Source organism: Lampris incognitus, chromosome 20 (genome assembly GCF_029633865.1).
Source record: "Lampris incognitus isolate fLamInc1 chromosome 20, fLamInc1.hap2, whole genome shotgun sequence".
NCBI lineage: Eukaryota > Metazoa > Chordata > Actinopteri > Lampriformes > Lampridae > Lampris > Lampris incognitus.
In genome coordinates this window covers 21447204-21465692 of record NC_079230.1, presented here as the reverse complement: position 1 = coordinate 21465692, position 18489 = coordinate 21447204, and the positions used below count along the sequence as shown (strand labels likewise).

Sequence of the window (18489 nt, the reverse complement as noted above, 5' to 3'; positions counted from 1 at the left end):
TCTTCATTGCGTTTCAAGGCAAGCACGGCGAGCAAGGTGAACAGCTGACTTGAGTCCGACCTCCTATGTAGATGCGTAACGGTAATTTAAGTTCGTACTTTTTCATTTTAGGTGTTGAAGTTGACACTCTTATTCCACAGTGACTTACAACAAGTCAGTTTAGCATGCTCCAATCCCCCAAATCCCCCAAATAACAAGCAACCAAAGATCAGGAGTGCAAAAATCGGGGCCTCAAGTGTTCATGACGGTATGCCTGTCACCATGAAATAATCATAAACATATACTTTTTGGAGATAGCTTATGTAGAAATATTGTGGTCAGTTTAGTACTACAGCAAAATATTCTTGTCTTTCCTTGACAGAACTTACATGTGCAATCCTTGTTTCGAGTCAGTCACTGATTTGTTCCTGTCTCTGCTGCTAATTAATCCTAAAACACAAAAGAAAAAAGAAAAAAGGTATAATGTGGCTGTTTAAAATAAACGATTCCCCACAAAAGTAACCAAATTAGATTATTAATTTGCTCATTATTTTATCTTGAGGGGTCAGTCAAGCTTTTATGGTTCAAAATACACCAATTACCCTCCGGATATTGGCTTCAACAACACTGAAATGACTTTAGCTGCAATTGAAAGTAATTTTTATTGGATGAAAACAGGATGGAATCGTCAGACAGCCTCCATAGACACACTGGAGTAAGTGAAACAATGAGAAAAATTATCTATGCAGGAGAAAAGGAAGAGATATGAAAAAAAAATACCGAAAAAACAACAACTTCGGATTGGAATTGAGTAAAAGTATCGAAATTACTGTAAAATGTTAACTCTTAGTTGATTGAATACGTCTCACATGCAGTGGTCAATTGCCACAGGACTTTGGCAGGCAGATATCAAAATATAATCCTGCCTTTTTGAGGACATCCATCTACCTCAAAAAACAGCCTCATAGTCACACACACACACACACACACTAGATTTTGACTATAGCTTACCAGTGATCATGTGACCGACCATTTTGCATCTATCTAGCTAACTGACCACTTCCTATATGTCTGCAAGATGTGAAGTATATAACAGTATATAAGCATTTCTGCTGACTGTAAGTAGAAATCAATGCAAAAAGAAAGTGTGTGAGTGTGTGTGTGTATACACTCACCGGCCACTTTATTAGGCACACCTGTCCAACTGCTCGTTAACGCAAATTTCTAATCAGCCAATCACATGGCAGCAACTCAATGCATTTAGGACGATCTGCTGCAGTTCGAACCGAGCATCAGAATGGGGAAGAAAGGTGATTTAAGTGACTTTGAACGTGGCATGGTTGTTGGTGCCAGACGGGCTGGTCTGAGTATTTCAGAAACTGCTGATCTACTGGGATTTTCACGCACAACCATCTCTAGGGTTTACAGAGAATGGTCCGAAAAAGAGAAAATATCCAGTGAGCGGCAGTTCTGTGGGCGAAAATGCCTTGTTGATGCCAGAGGTCAGAGGAGAATGGCCAGACTGGTTCGAGCTGACAGAAAAGCAACAGGAACTCAAATAACCACTCATTACAACCGAGGTATGCAGAAGAGCATCTCTGAACGTACAACACGTCGAACCTTGAGGCAGATGGGCTACAGCAGCAGAAGACCACACCGGGTGCCACTCCTGTCAGCTAAGAACAGGAAACTGAGGCTACAATTCGCACAGGCTCACCAAAATTGGGCAATAGAAGATTGGAAAAACGTTGCCTGGTCTGATGAGTCTCGATTTCTGCTGCGACATTCGGATGGTAGGGTCAGAATTTGGCGTCAACAACATGAAAGCATGGATCCATCCTGCCTTGTATCAACGGTTCAGGCTGGTGGTGGTCTTGTAATGGTGCGGGGGATATTTTCTTGGCACAGTTTGGGCCCCTTAGTACCAATTGAGCATCGTGTCAACGCCACAGCCTACCTGAGTATTGTTGCTGACCATGTCCATCCCTTTATGACCACAGTGTTCCCATCTTCTGATGGCTACTTCCAGCAGGATAACGCGCCATGTCATAAAGCTCGAATTATCTCAGACTGGTTTCTTGAACATGCCAATGAGTTCACTGTACTCAAATGGCCTCCACAGTCACCAGATCTCAATCCAATAGAGCACCTTTGGGATGTGGTGGACCGGGAGATTAGCATCATGGATGTGCAGCCGACAAATCTGCAGCAACTGCGTGATGCTATCATGTCAATATGGACCAAACTCTCTGAGGAATGTTTCCAGTACCTTGTTGAATCTATGCCACGAAGGATTAAGGCAGTTCTGAAGGCAAAAGGGGGTCCAACCCGGTACTAGCAAGGTGTACCTAATTAAGTAGCCAGTGAGTGTGTGTGTATATATATATATAGCTTTTTTTCCGGAAACCATCAATGGTGTGTGTGTGTAATATATATATTATATACACAATAATCCACTAGTATTAGTGGTATCACTGCTTTGGTACTGCTTACTGCTGAGTCATAACTTAACAGGCCAAACAGAATTTGTCCTGGAGGGCATTTGATACATTTTGAGTAACAGCTCATATCAAATTTGATAAGCACGGCACAATGTGGCCTGAAATGGAGTGCATAATCCTATAAACAGGACACGGCCAGGGGATCTTTGTTTTATCAGCATACCGTGTCCTTTTCCAAGGTGCTCCCTTGGATGAAAAATGCTTTACTTTCCTCTCCCAACCAAGACAAGATCACATCAGGTAATGCTTATAAACGCTTGCTTGTAATGCTTATAAATGCTCATTAGCTTGATACACAGACTTTGTGTATGTCCATGTTGCATATTATTTGTGTGTGTATGTATGTATGTATATATATATATATATATATATATATATATATATATATGGGGGGGGGTATAGACACACAGACAGACAGAGAAGGGAGTAAAACTTGAGGGTTTTTTTTGTTTTTTTGGCCATGACAAAATAAAAGCAGCGTTGTCAGTAATCCAGACCCATTCAGCTAGCATTATCATCTCATCACTTTACACATCGTCATGTGATTCAGTGTGTGACCAGTGATCGCAATGTTATTCAGTCATTTTCCTGTAAAATGGTCCCCGGGCTGCTGTGACTGTACTGCGGACCGATCCGGGGCTGTCGAACGCCCCGCGGGCCTGCGGAGTTTGTCATCACATCCACCAAGCGGCGCTTCAGCCCGGCTCCACCAGCAGGAGCTGGCCGTGGCTGAACATGTCCACAGAGGATCGTATTACACTACGCCCCATCTTTAAGCCGGAGTGAATGCGCCGTTAGCCGGAGGAAGACAGGGGTGTGAGATAGTCCGCCGAAGGAGCTAGAGGGGGGTGGGGGTCAACGCCTATGTAAGTTTCTTCTTTCTTTCCCCCCCCCACGAATTTCTCAAGGAAAACTGTGTCGGGGTAGGTTTCGGCAGACTGTAGTGGAAGCCGTTGAAGCGCTTGCGGGGGGGGGGGGGAGAAGTTGAGATTTGCGGGTTTGTTAGCTTAACGTTGTCGCTAACGGGAGGGCAGCGTTTGTTTGAGGCGGCTTCGGCGCGGCGGGTCAACCGCCGGCAAAGATGGGGGGGGGGTTTCAAACGGCATTGGGGCGTTTTCGTTTACATGTAAAATACCCGTTGGGGGCCGTAGAGGAACACACTTGTCGGCTGTTGTCCGTTGTAACACACACGAGGTGACCCTCACTTATTTGGTCGACTGTCTTGAAGCCTGTTGCTCCGTGGAGGCGATGGGAAGGAGGAGTTGCGTTGAGGAAAGCGGATTTGTCCCGCAAGTGCGCTGCGGTGCCTCCGGAGGTTCAAAACAACAACAGGTTTATTTAAATTCCGCTCAAATGTGGAGGCTTCGATTCGCCTGTAAGCGCGGTCAGACAACACTCGGCTCAAAATGGTCGACCGAGAGAGTCGTCTTCTCCTGGGCGACAGAGCGTCACTGGCGGCCCGTTTCATTTGACCGTGGTCCCGGTCAGCGAAACTCCCAATTGACGTTACATTCAGTTCATTACATTAGACTAAAATTATATCTATTGTATTAAATTAACTGCGTTAGGTCCGACTGACATTACCTTAAATGCCTTGCGTTAGGTTCAGGCTTCGTATGTGGACGTGTTTTGGTAAGAAATCACTGAGCAAAACACTGGGTGTGATGTAGTGTAAGCCCTATGTAAGTAATGTCATTAGCAGTCTAGCGTTTCGCCGTCATTAATGTAGTCTTTTGGTGTAGTGTAATAATGTAATATTGTGCACCTTATGTCATGTTAATGTAATGTTGTGTACAGCCCACTATTAGTGTAATATTTCCACCATCTATTAGTGTTAGAATGGGATTACTTGACAAAAAGAAGGGAAAGACTATTGATCCCTTGCTGAAGGCTGCAGCCTTCACTATTATAATAACGTCTATCCTATGGCCTATACTTGCACATGCTAGGGTAGGACATTATGATTAAATATATATGTTCATTCTAATGCTTGCAAACAGCAGACTAAATATAAACCTAAATGTCACACGCAAAAGTCACAAGAAATGAACAATTAAGAAATTTCTAGGTAGCAAAAATTGTTTTTTGTTTTTTGTTTACGTTAAAATAAACAAGTATATATGTGAAATTAGCATGGAGAAGGCGTTCTGGGTTGATTGTGGCCCTATAGGTAGCACTATACTAAGATTCCAGATAGGGCCTTTAATCATCCCACCAATCCCCTTAAATCGTGTTATGTCTGCCGGAGGCTTGTCATCCATGTCACAAAGCCACTGCCAACGTCAATAACGAAGTTCTTGGGATGGCAATTGGCAGATGTCAGTCCATTAATGAGAGCACCCATTAATCCATTAATGAGTAAACGAAGGACGATTAGCAATCCTGATGCGTCCACTCGGTTGAAAGCTGCACATGCGACTAACTACAGGTGGCCTCCTTCACGTTTTATTCAAATGAATAGTTCTCTCTAAAGCTTTTTGATTAAAGGACTGACTGAACGTGACCACCATATGTTTTATATGCATGTTATGCCTTTGAATCATTAATTTTAGTGCTGGCTGATATGGAAAATCTTATCATAATCATGCGGACTTTGACACAATAATCTACTTGTGCAAAAATACCATGTTTAAGAACCCAACCGAGGTTTAACTGCATTGAAATGTTTGGTCTGGTTTTCAAATAATAATCCCTCAAATATTTCAGACCTCAGTTTATGATAAAGTGTAGGCAATAGAAGTTAGGCAACAAAATATTGTGTATCCCAGTATGACTAGCCGAATTCCATAGCAATTCAATACCATTAAAAGATGATAAACAATGGTTTTGCATTATTGCCCAGCTTTAGTTTGTATTCTTGCATTTATGTTTACAAGCACTGGACTGACACGCATTTGCCAATGCCTGTACTTGAATGTATGTGTATATTAACTGCTGCTGTCATGTGAAAAGCTTATCTCCATAAAGCCAGATTTTTTTTAACAAAAATTCAGATACAGTGACCATTGATGTTTAAACATTCAGTTCAAAAGATAAATTTAAAGAATCTAAGAATATTCAAATGAGAACAGTGCTATGCAACTTTCGACTCTAGCTTGGCAAAGACAGTGGTTCTGCATGGGATAATCATCCATCAGTTTAATATTGCTCCACAAGCACATACTGGTTCATTTTAAGCGAATAGCTGTGCAGCGGCATCACTAAGCACTGCGTGTCATGAATGTCACAAAACCACGAGCAGTGTCACTTAATGGAGTTTCTAAGAATGGCAATTGCCAGGTGATAATCCATCAATAAGAGCATTAGTCAAATAAAAAGGAAACAACCTCTATGTGTGCCCTTTAATAGCCTGCCTGTCAAGGTAGGCTGTGCTATTGCACTAGGACTCAGCAAACGTATGAGGGGTGGATGTTATACAAATTAACTGAAAACTAGTAGTGATCAATTAAATATATTTACTTGTTAAATAAAATATAATTTCATGGGAATTACATTGGCTTTTAATATCAAACTTATTCATCAATTAAATACTCACTGCATGGGAATTAAATGCAATGTAATGTTTAATATACAACTTTTACTCATCAATTAAATGTATTTAATTTAAAAAAAGTATAGCATATGAATTGAATGCAAATAAAAATATAAATCATGAACTTTTGTTTTAGCGCCTTGCACGCCATCATTTTCATTTAATATGTGTGTGTATATATAGCATTTGGTTTCAGATTAGAACTGCCCCTTCCTGTCCATCATACGCCACGCCCATCCGTGAGATCTGGTCTCGATTACCTTCGCCTGGTGATGGGCAAAGCAGTTCTTTTCAGTGAATGAATCATTAGAATCAGTTCATTAAATTAAAAACATTAGTTTAAACGATTTGTTCAGTCGTCCAGCTCTTGACCGGAGCTCTGCGTAGTCCCACTCACTGAACTGAAAACACGCCCGGACGTTCAGTTCATCTCGCTAAGACGCTAACTGAGAACGGTTGTTCGTTCGTGAGGGATAAGCCAGTGAGTTGAGAATTTAGTTGGATAAAGATACCGTTTGCGAACTGAAAGCTTCTATAAATTTTGCCTTGTTATGTGCAGCACATATATTTTTGCGACACCTACTTATTAAATATCTAGCCACTTTTTTTGTTTTGTTACGCCATTGATCACTCACTCATATTACGCTACTCGTGGCGTGTTTTACTGTACGTGTGTCGCTGCTGCGCCTGTAGTGGTTGTGGTTGCTATGGTTACCAAGCCTCCCTTCCGGTCTGCCTGCGTTGCAGCCTGGGTTGTTCTTCCGGTTTTAACTAACCGGCTGCTGCCGCACGTTTCCATCTGCGTTGTGTGATTCATTGATGTCGTCTCTCATTACTGGCGCTGTGGCAAAGTAATTTCCCACCAGGGTCAATAAAGTACCTGGTCTTGAGGTAAATCGTGATACATTTACATAACCGGTTCCAAACAGGACGCGATGCGAACGTCAGCTCTTTTCAGCATCCCCCCCCCCCCAAAGATGTCCAAACCTGCTCCGTGGGCCAGAGAACAGGCGAGCGATGATGCGTCTCTTGTTTGAAAAATCGCTCCCCCTGGCTCTGTTCTTGGAAAGTTTCGCGCACTTGCGCCACTTCCAACCTATTTTCATTGGTCAAAATTGCCTTGACGTTTCCGTTTCCCCTCCAGTCAGCAGTAACGCCAGCCATCGATTAATTATAATTAAGGAAATTAAATGACTGAGGGGATGATTAAAACCGAGAAAATTGCGTTAGTTATGAATAAATAACTAGGCACTTACTCATTTGCAGAGGGAAAAATCACAGGCGGCGCCAAGAAAGAAAGAAAAAAGAAAACCTCATCCTCTCACCATGAGGAAATCGAGCCCAGATCTCACTGATGAGCGCGAGCGTGGTCTATGATCGACAGGAAGAGGCAGCGCTCTAATCTAAAACGAAATGCTTCTTAAACGAAAATGGTGGAAAATGGAACTGCAAGGCGCTAAAATAAAAACTCATGATGATTTATATTTTATTTGCATTTAATTCCTATGCAATGATCCTTTATCTTAAAATTGAATACATTTAATTGCAGGGTAACACTTTTATATTAAAAGTTACCATCCATCCATCCATTATCCAAACCGCTTATCCTACTCAGGGTCGCGGGGGTGCTGGAGCCTATCCCAGCAGTCATTGGGTGGCAAGCAGGGAGACACCCTGGACATTATGTTTAATTCCCATGAAATTACATTTTATGCAAAAAGTAAATATATTTAATTGATCACTATTGGTTTTCAATTCATTTTTATAACACCCCCCATACAAATAGCTCACAGTTCTTCAGTGACTGATATTTTGGTGGAACAAACCAGACCTGATGGAAAGGAACAGAACACATTTCATGTTGACCTTTAGAGTAGAGGGCATATATGAAATAGGTTTCAGCAGTGAATCTGACTTTTCTTGGTATTCGTCTCGCTCACCGCAAAGCCAGAATGTGTTTAAAATTAAAAATGAGTGAATTTGATGCCCTGTGATGGCCTGGTGGCCTGTCCAGGGTGTCTCCCCGCCTGCCGCCCAATGACTGCTGGAATAGGCTCCAGCATCCCCGCGACCCTGAGAGCAGGATAAGCGGTTCAGATAATGGATGGATGGATGGTTGAATTTGATGGCAGTGACTGACAATTGTGTATTTGCTAATAGAAGTTGTATTATTACCTCTCCTTCTTGTCTGCCTTTGGATGAGACATAAAACATTTTATTGTCCTTTTCAGGCCTTGGAAAAGGGCAGAGTAGCAATCTGCTGTTGATAGTCAAGAATTTGCGACATGATCGAAACAATGGGTAAGCCACCTACCTGTTTTACTTAATGTTGTATTCTGTAAATTGTGTAAACACAACATCCATTGCATATTGTCCGTCTTGGGAGAGAGATCCCTCCTCTGTGGCTCTCCCTTAAGTTTCTTCTTATTTTTTGTCCCTGTTAAAGGTTTTTTTTTTTAGGGAATTGTTCCTTACCTGATGCGAGGGTTTAAGGACAGGATGTTGTGTTACTGTAAAGCCCCTTGAGGCAAATTTGTGATTTGTGATATTGGGCTATACAAATAAAATTGATTTAAGTTATTGCGACGTGCACTATTTTATTGACAGATTTAATCCACTTGTTGTCAATGCATGTTTTAGCAAAAGTTCTAAAATTCGAATCATTAAATGACAGCTTGCCTCACAGGTTTTGTTCCCTTTCCCCATTCCCCACTGAACTGAAACAGGAGGGTCCAGGCCTTTACTTATCAGTGCCATGCTTCTGCGCTGGTCCAAAAACAGTACATCTCTCAAAGTGTGCATGCATGCGCACGCATGCGTGCGCGCGCACACACACACACACAGATCCACAAAAAAAAAATCAGACATACAAATACACATTTGCACACAATACACTGTTGAAACTTCTCATTATTCATGCTTAGGCAAGAGAAACCAAACAACAGAGGAGTTACCCACATAGTACGAGCGGCTAACAGAAATATCTGTCTACTGAGGCTCCAGCGTTGTTAGTTTGTTTAAAGCGTATGTTCAAACAACCACACCGGCCTCTCAGTGCAAAACTGCTTTGGACATTGTGTACGCCCTATTAGGTGTTAGTCACAGATGGTGAGCCTTGGAAATTGCTTTGCCCTCATCCAAATGATGTTGGGCTGACCCATCCTCACTAACAAGCTGCTCTGTGAAGAGCATAAGAGCAGGCTTGAGTTGCTTGATTGTGGAGCTTATGCAGGGTCCAGCAAGCAAACTCTGGAGGGCCCCTCCTCTTTTTCTGTTCTGCTCCTCAAACCCATTCCAGGCCCCTTGTGTATCTCTCCATTGACCCAAAGGCAAAATGGAAACATTTTTATTCTGAAAGCAAACAGTGCACTGAAAATTGAGTTTTTCTTTGATTTTTTCCCCCCTTTGCTTTTTCTGTTCCAAAATGTGAAGCTACATGATTCTGATATTGTAAGCTCTGCTGAGCAGCATTCAACCCTATCTAAGCTTGTGATTGGTGATGTGCAGTTTTTTTTCTCCCTCTCTATTTTCTGTCTCTCCTGCTCTCTGTAGGCCTCGTTCACATGTGCGTTGTTAGATATTAGCAACACTTCATAGCTGCAGAGTACAAGGCACATGCCAAAACAATAGAGAGAACACTTTCTCTCTTACAATTTGTGTGTTTAGTCTTTAATAAATGGGCAGCATTAAATAAAGGTATCTATATAAACAAATAAGGGCATGTCAAAATTCCTTTCTCTGTCTCACTGCTTCTGCCCACGCACTGATATCCTTCTGCTCTCATTCCTCCGTCTTTCACCTCTCTTACCCCCATCTCCATCCACTCCGGGCGGCCTGTGCTGTCACTGAAATATGCGACGGCTTGCAGATACGCAGCGTGCCTTGCAGGCGGTGGAGCGTCTCCAGGCCAGACTGAAGGAACGGGGGGAGGTGCCCACAGAGGAGAAGCTGAGCCTGCTCAAGTCGGTGCTGCAGAGTCCCCTCTTCCATCAGATCCTTGCTCTGCAGAAGTCCGTCCAGCACCTCAAAGACCAGGTAGTCTCACCCACGGCCCACAGATGTACATGGTGTCCCTCAGTTGGAGTAATGATTTTTGAGGCCAAAGTAAAGAAAGGAAAAAAAAACTTATAGCAAAAACTAGCACAATATTATATGTTTTGTTTAATGGTAAGTTAGCCCTTCATTGATAGAAATAACAGAAGAAAAGAACACCTTTCCAATACTCCATATTTCACTGATGTTTAAGATTTGAGATTTTGAATAACTTTTCTTCCCCCAAACGAATAAATGGGAGTTTTCGAAATAAATCCTTCAGTTTCGGATCCACGGTCAGCCTCAGCAATAAAGATTCTATGTTATGAGGACTGATCTTTTGAATGATCCAAGAACCGCGTGTTTCTGACACAGTTGGATATATTGTTATTAACTGTCTGAGTTATTGAACGAATGCCTACAGTTTTTCATCTTTCATACTCACATGTGATTTATAAAGTGGTAGTGTGCACAGTTCCAAATAAGAAATTGCAATTTTTCTCCTGTTCTTATGCAGGTTGCTTTCAAGGTTGCCTCATATGAGTATGACATTAGAGGTTAGAGGGTCAGACCAGCTCTACTCTTAAGTGGCAATGGCACAACTGACAGTCATGATAAACACCGAATGTTCACTAATACAGATGAAAGAGTCAGGGGGTAGGGGAGGAATATTTCATAGGTTGAACTCAGGGGGGTTCTATTGCAATCCATTGCCAGTGTTTGCATGATAACCAGACCGTCGCTCAACCACCCAGAAGTAAAGTTCAAATGCATGCCTCGTCTGTTTCTCGGAAAGAGCCTCTATTTTCTGGTGAAGTGTTACTACCTAGAATGGCTGGCTTGCCTTTTCCAACCTCCCTCATTGGCTCTCTTTTATGATATTGCTTCTAAGACGATGCCCTCCTCAAATCATGTTGCTGCTGTGGTCACGTTGGTGTCGGGGGTTCACATCGGCTTGATATAATACGGTTATGGGTGCAGAGAGAGTAGGCCAAAGCCAGAAATTCTTCTCGGGCTGATTTTGCCCCTTGAGAAATGGAAAAGTTGAGTGTTAGAGAGAGCTCTTGGGTCATGGTGGATATGTGCAAAGGGGCCGCAGTGAGTGCTTGAGAAATGTGTAAATGTGTGTGTGTGTGTGTGTGTGTGTGTGAGAGGGGGTATGTTAGCTATGCAGGGATGCTACAGCTTTTGTACCCTTGTGGAATTCAGATTGTAAAAGCCCTGCTGGCTTTGTGTGTGTGTCTGTGTGTCCACAATATAGCTTATTTCAAATTTGCCACATTCCTGTGTGTAATGTAACCATCTTGGGAGTTGTGTGTGTGTGTGTGTGTGTGTGTGTGTGTGTGTGTGTGTGTGTGTGTGTGTGTGTGTGTGTGTGTGTGTGTGTGTTCATGTTTGATTTTGTGCATGTGAGTCCGTATGTCTTGCTGAATGAAAATTGACGGGATATCTGAATTCCAATCAAATCCGGCACCTTACTCCATTTTTCTAGATCGATGGCAAACAGATACTTGTTATATATATTGAAGATCTTTCAGCAGCACATGTCTGAGTCTCAGCTGTGTTTTCATAGCGCTGGCAAATCCAACAGCGTTTACTTGGCCACCTCAAGCAGAACCAATTTGGTAAGGGGATGCGGTTTGTTTTTTTGTTGTGAGACAAGAGCCAGACACAAACACACTCACTCTGTCTTATGGCTGCGCTCGTTAGACCTCACGCACCCGTGTCGCCATGGCGACTGGGTCGACTCGCCAATGAGAAAGAAGCCGCCACCACCCGCGTGAAGTGGGGCAGAAAAAATTTCTTAAATGTGCAAGAACCAAACTGGAACTTTAATCCTCTTAGCCTGGCCCAGGCTAACAAAGCTCATGCATGAGGGCAGCAACTTAGCACTGCTGCTACGCTAACTTAGCTTAGCCCATAGGGTTTTGTTTTCCAGCCTGTGGTGCCAGCGTAGCTTGTCCAACACGGTTTTGTTTACAAGGTCCGAGCTTGAGTCATATTTAAAAGAAAAAGCATAAATTATGGCGTAAGTTCCCGAGCTCAGAAAGTTGTGCAGTCATCTTACTAATGAGAACACACAAGTTCAAAAGGACAATTTTAGCTTGATAATGCCAAATTTGAAGTGCAGTGGTGTTTCTGAGATGATTGCCATGTATTACATCTGTGCTTTTGAATCAGATTTAGATGGTCATAAGCATTCCGCCCTTTGCTTATTGAAATCGTAAAACCCTCTTTTATACAGTTGTCTCATTCATGTTAAGCATCCGTTACACGAGTAAAGTCATTGCAGCAATTAAAACGGGAGCGTGTCAAAGCATCCAGATGGCCAGCATCTCTTTTTCCACCTCATCATGATAGAAATATTGCATTTGGAGCAGCGGCATTGTTGGGACATCAGCTAAGAGCCATTATCTCTTGAAAGATTAGGCCGCCATAGATCCAGCTAATCACTCTGGAATAACACACTATTTGGCATCGTGATGCTTTGAGAACTCCAGACCTGAGAGTTCTGGTGTCCAAAATTAAACTCATTGAATGTTTATGTTCACAGAAGGGAAAATGGGAGTCATTACATTTTTAGCTCAAAATTTTGATCGCGGTGTACTGGGTTCTTTCCAGCAGACGTTACTCTGCCTTGGAACACAATGCCAAAGTTCACAGCAGCCATTTCACTTTATTGTAAACTGGAAAGCTGACAGAAATATACTCTTTTTTTAAAGTTTTTATGCAGGCCCTGTATCGTTTTTAACTTGATTGGTGTCCTGCCACTGTAAGGCATCTTTTCATTGTTCTATTCTGCAATCTGTGTTCCCCTCTTGACAAAGTTAGAATGACATAGAATGGGGGTGTCCGGGTAGCATAGCAGTCTATTCCGTTGCCTACCAACACGAGGAACGCCGGTTCGAATCCCCGTGTTACCTCCGGCTTGGTCAGGCGTCCCTACAGACACAATTGGCCGTGTCTGCAGGTGGGAAGCTGGATGTGGGTATGTGTTCTGGTCGCTGCACTAGCGCCTCCTCTGGTCGGTTGGGGGTGCCTGTTCATGAGGGAGGGGGAACTGGGGGGGAATAGCGTGATCCTCCCATGCGCTACATCCCCCTGGTGAAACTCCTCACTGTCAGGTGAAAAGAAGCGGCTGGCGACTCCACATGTATCGGAGGAGGCATGTGGTAGTCTGCAGCCCTCCCCAGATTGGCAGAGGGGGTGGAGCAGCAACCGGGACAGCTAAGAGAGTGGGGTGATTGGCCAGGTACAACTGGGGAGAAAAAAAAGGGGCGGAAAAAAAAAGAATGACATATAATACCATTTATCTCTCATCCATGCCGAAAAATTATGCCATTGTTCTCCAGTTAGACATTTGTGTGTTCTTCACAACTTTTTCCGGCTCTCATTTTCCCTACGATTCCAGGGAAATATCCCGTCTTCACTTGGAGGAGACCACAGTGAGCCGGTCATAGCAGCGAAGCCCAATGGCAGCCATCTCTCCTACCCAGATACCTCCACTGTGCCACATGCCAATGGCAAGCCAACATCTGAAGAATTTGAGCACACCATTCAGTCAATGGCACAGGTATGACCATAAAAAAAAGACACTGAAAGAAACCACTGCTGATTGTTTTCTGCTTTTCTGTTAAATGTCAACCTTACAAACATAGTATGACCTTTTACACCTTCTGTTGTCTCTTTGTGAAATAGTCCCTGCCAATTAATCATGGCTGTTTTTTACATTTTTGACTGTTTTCACACTGCAAAATTCCATGACGTATCTGTAAAAACCTTTTGGTTTTTCAAACAGGTTATGATCAGTAGAGGTGGATGCAAATGCAGACAGACAATGGAATTAAGTAATGTAAAAGGGGTTTATTGTAGGAATAAAGGGGAATGAGATTGGCAGGCAAGGCAGAAAGTAGAGAGGCAATTGCTGATGGCAAAGATGAACCAAGCTGAATGGTAGATGGCAAAGCTGAGCTGAGCAGGAACGACAGACGAGGAAGTGAGGATGGCTGGCAGAGGAGAAGCGAGCAGGCAAGGGAGGCAGGCAGGCAGGCAGGGGAACCGGAGAGTAGTGATCCACAGTGGTTGAAACAATGATCTGGCGATGAGTGGATGGAAAACCGGAGTAGATATACTGTTGTACTGTTGGGTTGATGAGTTGATGGAAGGCTGGTGCGCAGGCAAGGTGAGTGAGCCGCAAATCAGGAGGGAGCCGGAGAGTGCCCGGGAAGGAAGCCACACACACACACACACACACACACACATACACATACAGACAGACAGGAAAACAGGAGACACTGGGAAAAAGTTAAACACAAGGGAAACAACTGGAGACACGGCTGGGGCCATGACAACAGCTCTTGTTAAACTCAAATCAAATAACTGGTGCTGCTCAAGAAATTGTGAACTGCACATCTCACACTGCGCTTTTCTCTCTTGAGTTACTTCAAATAGACTTGTAAGGGTTGCCTGTGGCTTTGAAGCCGCAGTGAAGCAGCAGGGGGCTAAAGTGTATGTTTTCCTTTTAATATGTGTGTGTTGCAGGGACGCTATGTGACACATGTGGAGCTGCTCAAGCCGGTTTCTGGAGGTCTGGGTTTCAGCGTGGTCGGCCTGAAGAGTGAGAACCGTGGGGAGCTCGGCATCTTCATCCAGGAGATCCAGCCCGGAAGTGTGGCGCACTGGTATTTGCATCTCCAAGCCACTATTCAGAATTCCTTAACAGCTTATGGTACAAGATGTATTAAACCCAAAGTTGCTGCTCAACAATTTTTCAAGGTTTGGGTGAAAGCCCGTGGGAACTATAATGTACAGTAAATTTTTCCCCCTTTATCTCCTTATTTGCGACGGCGCAAAATTGGGTCTAAATCTCATTATGTACATCCAGCCCCAAAAGCCTCATGGATAATTTGTTGAGGCGATGATACTTAAAGCCAAAGTAGAGATTATGCAGTTACAAAATCACTGATGGTCCCAGACTCTGTTCGTAGTCGTTAAATTGTCTCTTTGCCACAAATCAGATTAATATCTGTTTACATCAGCGGAAGATTTATTAAAACCTCAAAGGCTCTGACTCCATGTACTTAACACTGCATATCTGAACATTATTACATACTCCTCACCAGCTCACTTCATGCTCATTCCTCATTCAGTGATGGGAAGCTAAGAGAAGCTGACCAGATCTTGGCCATTAATGGCCAGCCGCTGGACCAGACAGTGACCCACCAGCAGGCCATAAGCATCCTGCAGAGGGCTTCGGAGAAGGTACAGCTGACTGTGGCCAGAGGGCCAATACCTCAGCTGGCCAGCCCCGTGGTGTCCCGCACGCCCTCTGCTGCCAGTACACTGTCAGCCAACTCCAGTGCGGTATGAAAAAAATGCACACTCCAGTATCATATGAATTGGAGTCAGCACATACATGTTTACATGTGTTTGCGCATAGTCACAAACATACACACACTCTCTCAGACGTGCACACAGTTGCACACATACACACACAAATATTTGTGTTATCTGGCAGGCTTTGGCTGTACAAAACCCTCTTCAGATGCACATACAAATATGCTAAAACAGTAATAATGAGCAAATGCTCATTTTCACATGCATATATAAGATGTAACACATAAATTAAACTTGGCTCACATATACACCGCTCTATTCATTCAATATCTATCAATCAATCAATAGAATCAATGATCAGGCAGGCAACAGGATGCAAGACCACTCAAATGAGTCAAGGTAAGCAAACAGTACCACAAGTATACATGGATGGATCTCTGCTGTATGCTGACATTGGGTACAAAGTGGATTTACAATGGTTTTTTTTGGGGGTTTTTTTGTGAAGCTATTGGCAACATTATGTAGACAAAACCGTCTCACACTTTGGTGATGTAAGGTAGACCAAATGAAACTCTGTATGCTAATGTTTCAGCTGAATAATCGGGGGTAGATTTTACTAGCTGCGTCTTCACAATAGCCTACAAGATCAAGCCAAGAGACAAATTCTTTAAAAAATATGAGTGTCCTGGGAAAAATATCTGATCTAAAGTGCAATGGATAGTATCCAGAAACACATAAATTTATTGCTTCTATATTTCGACTTAAGCTTACAAACTTTTGCTTATGTACATTTTTCATAGACTTTACCAGATCCCAGCACAAATTAGCTTATTAACTAACCCATGTTGTGTCCCTTGGTCTGAAAGAGTTAGTAAAGTGTTTGTTTTGTTATTTTGGTTGTTCTCTGCCCTATCGCTCTCTGAATCTAGTGGCAGCATGTTGAAACCATTGAGCTAGTGAATGATGGCACTGGGCTTGGTTTCGGCATCGTTGGGGGGAAAACCACGGGTGTTATTGTGAAAACCATCCTTCCAGGAGGCATCGCTGACCAGGTGACTGCATGGATGAGTCTTTTCTTTGAGGGTGGGCTTGGGGTAAATTCAGTACTGTATGTACAGAAGAGCAGGGGTTCTCACACATTTTTGTCTCTGAACCCTTGAATAGACATAAATATTAGGTTACAGATGTCCCATATGGGGTAAGAAGTTTGTTGCTTTGGATTTAGCATTGAATCCCGCCTCCTTGATCAATCACTTAGATTCAATTGGTGCACCATTTGAAATAACTGCCACCCAATGGCACAGACACTAACATCATTAGGTGTATGATTCCCACCTAGGCCACTCACCCTTAAAATGTACAAATCCATAATACTTTGTGCAACATTTTTCAATCTGCATCATTTCACCTAATCTCTAAAACATAACTTCCCTTGTCCCCCTAAGGATGGCCGTCTGCACAGTGGAGACCACATTCTGAGGATTGGGGAAACAGATCTTTACGGTATGGGTAGTGAACAGGTGGCCCAGGTCCTCCGGCAGTGTGGCAACAGGGTTAAGCTGGTTGTCACCAGGGGTCCTGTGGATGAAAATCCCACCGCCCCTGCCGTCATTCCTGTGGTCCTGCCCACTGTCAACGAACAACAGGTAAATTCAGCTTACTTCAAATTTATCCAGTGAAGCCTGGTGCACACTACAGAATAATTGGCCCAATTTAAGAATTTGCCCCTCTAAGGAATTTGAATGGAGGGTGGGGGTGACTTGAGGCTGTTCAGAACTGACTATCTTCCCATATGATCCTATACTGTGAGGCACTTACAGATTTAATCTTTAGTCCCCCGATCTACTTGCAAGCCAATTGGGGTCACCTCGATAATATCAAACATGTTTGATATTTACGACTGCAAATCCTGTAGTGTGAGGGGAACAGCAATGAAATGTCGAGCACAAACCCACAACAGCCAATGAGAGCCAAGCTGACCCAACTGCTGGTTAAAATTAAAACGGCTCTGAGAGTGATCCTTTGTTAGTATAATTGTTAAGTGTGTGAGGCTCTGTCTCTGCTTAAAACGTGTGTGTTCGGACAACTGAATAACAGAAATTCTTGAAATCTGTCCTTATATGTGCAGTCTCCCTTGTTTTCAGTACTGATTAGGATTCAAAAAGTCCTTTAATGTGCAATCCAGCTTACATTTGCATGTACTTGGAGTCCACAAGAATATCTCTGGAGGAGTCTGTGCGCCAAAAAAATGTTGAAATATCTAAATATCTAAATTTGGCAGTTAAGGAATTATAGGGGATAATTGGCATCTTTCTCTGCAAAATGCAAAAGCTAACACAACAGGTATGAGCAACATGAAGTGACTGCCTTCTGTGGGGCCATCTTGAATTCTGTCAAAGATGAATAATAATCAGTGATGAAAAAAAAACAGGGATTTTGTATCAAATTACATCATAATTTCTCAGGAATTTGTTCTGCAGTGTGCTCCATTGCCAGCTTGCATGATACCTGAGGTATTTTGATTAAAGAACCTGGAACTGTGTCTCTTCAATCTGATGCTATTAGAGCGTCTCATAGAAAAACAGATTCTCAATACCTAACTGACACAAGATGATTGATTACCATTTATCTGACACACGTTCAGAGATCATGCATAGAGTACACTTACATCAAAAAAGGCATCAGGCCCTAAAGTTCAGGTCTTTTATCTCAATTTTTATTCCTATTGTTTGACAGTTCAGGTCTAGGATGAAGTGCAGAGGAAATTGGAATTGCAGGTTACATCACCTGTTCTCAGCCTCGACAGAGCTGAGACAGCATGACTGTCTAAGCGCTTACAAACAGTGATTTCAGACCTATTATCAACTCTAAGTATTATTTACACATGAATGCTTTTCACTGGCTCCCTCCATACATAAAACCCTTTCCTTGTCACACACATTGGTTGGATTTTTTTTTCCCCCGTTGCTAGCGTTGTCAAAATGTGCAATAATCATAGTACATAGGTAAGGAGTGAGTGTTGGTTCCTATGTGTGAGAATGTGAGGAACTCAACTTCAGCTCATTGTTATCGTTCCATCCGTCAGCCTTTGCTGTGACATGGGAAATT

The 18489-nt window shown here is 42.9% G+C and overlaps 1 protein-coding gene across 1 annotated transcript in view; it reads left to right on the top strand.

The window, feature by feature from the left end:
• Positions 1-3088: 3088 nt before the first annotated feature.
• Positions 3089-18489, top strand: part of LOC130130816 (multiple PDZ domain protein) — a 70148-nt gene continuing 54747 nt past the window's right edge. Inside the window, exons 1-8 of the mRNA XM_056300651.1 lie at positions 3089-3346; positions 8244-8313; positions 9881-10047; positions 13457-13618; positions 14587-14726; positions 15195-15408; positions 16311-16433; positions 16827-17027. Coding sequence (XP_056156626.1) covers positions 8298-8313; positions 9881-10047; positions 13457-13618; positions 14587-14726; positions 15195-15408; positions 16311-16433; positions 16827-17027 — 1023 coding nt within the window. The 5' untranslated portion in view covers positions 3089-3346; positions 8244-8297. The remainder of the gene's footprint in view (positions 3347-8243; positions 8314-9880; positions 10048-13456; positions 13619-14586; positions 14727-15194; positions 15409-16310; positions 16434-16826; positions 17028-18489) is intronic.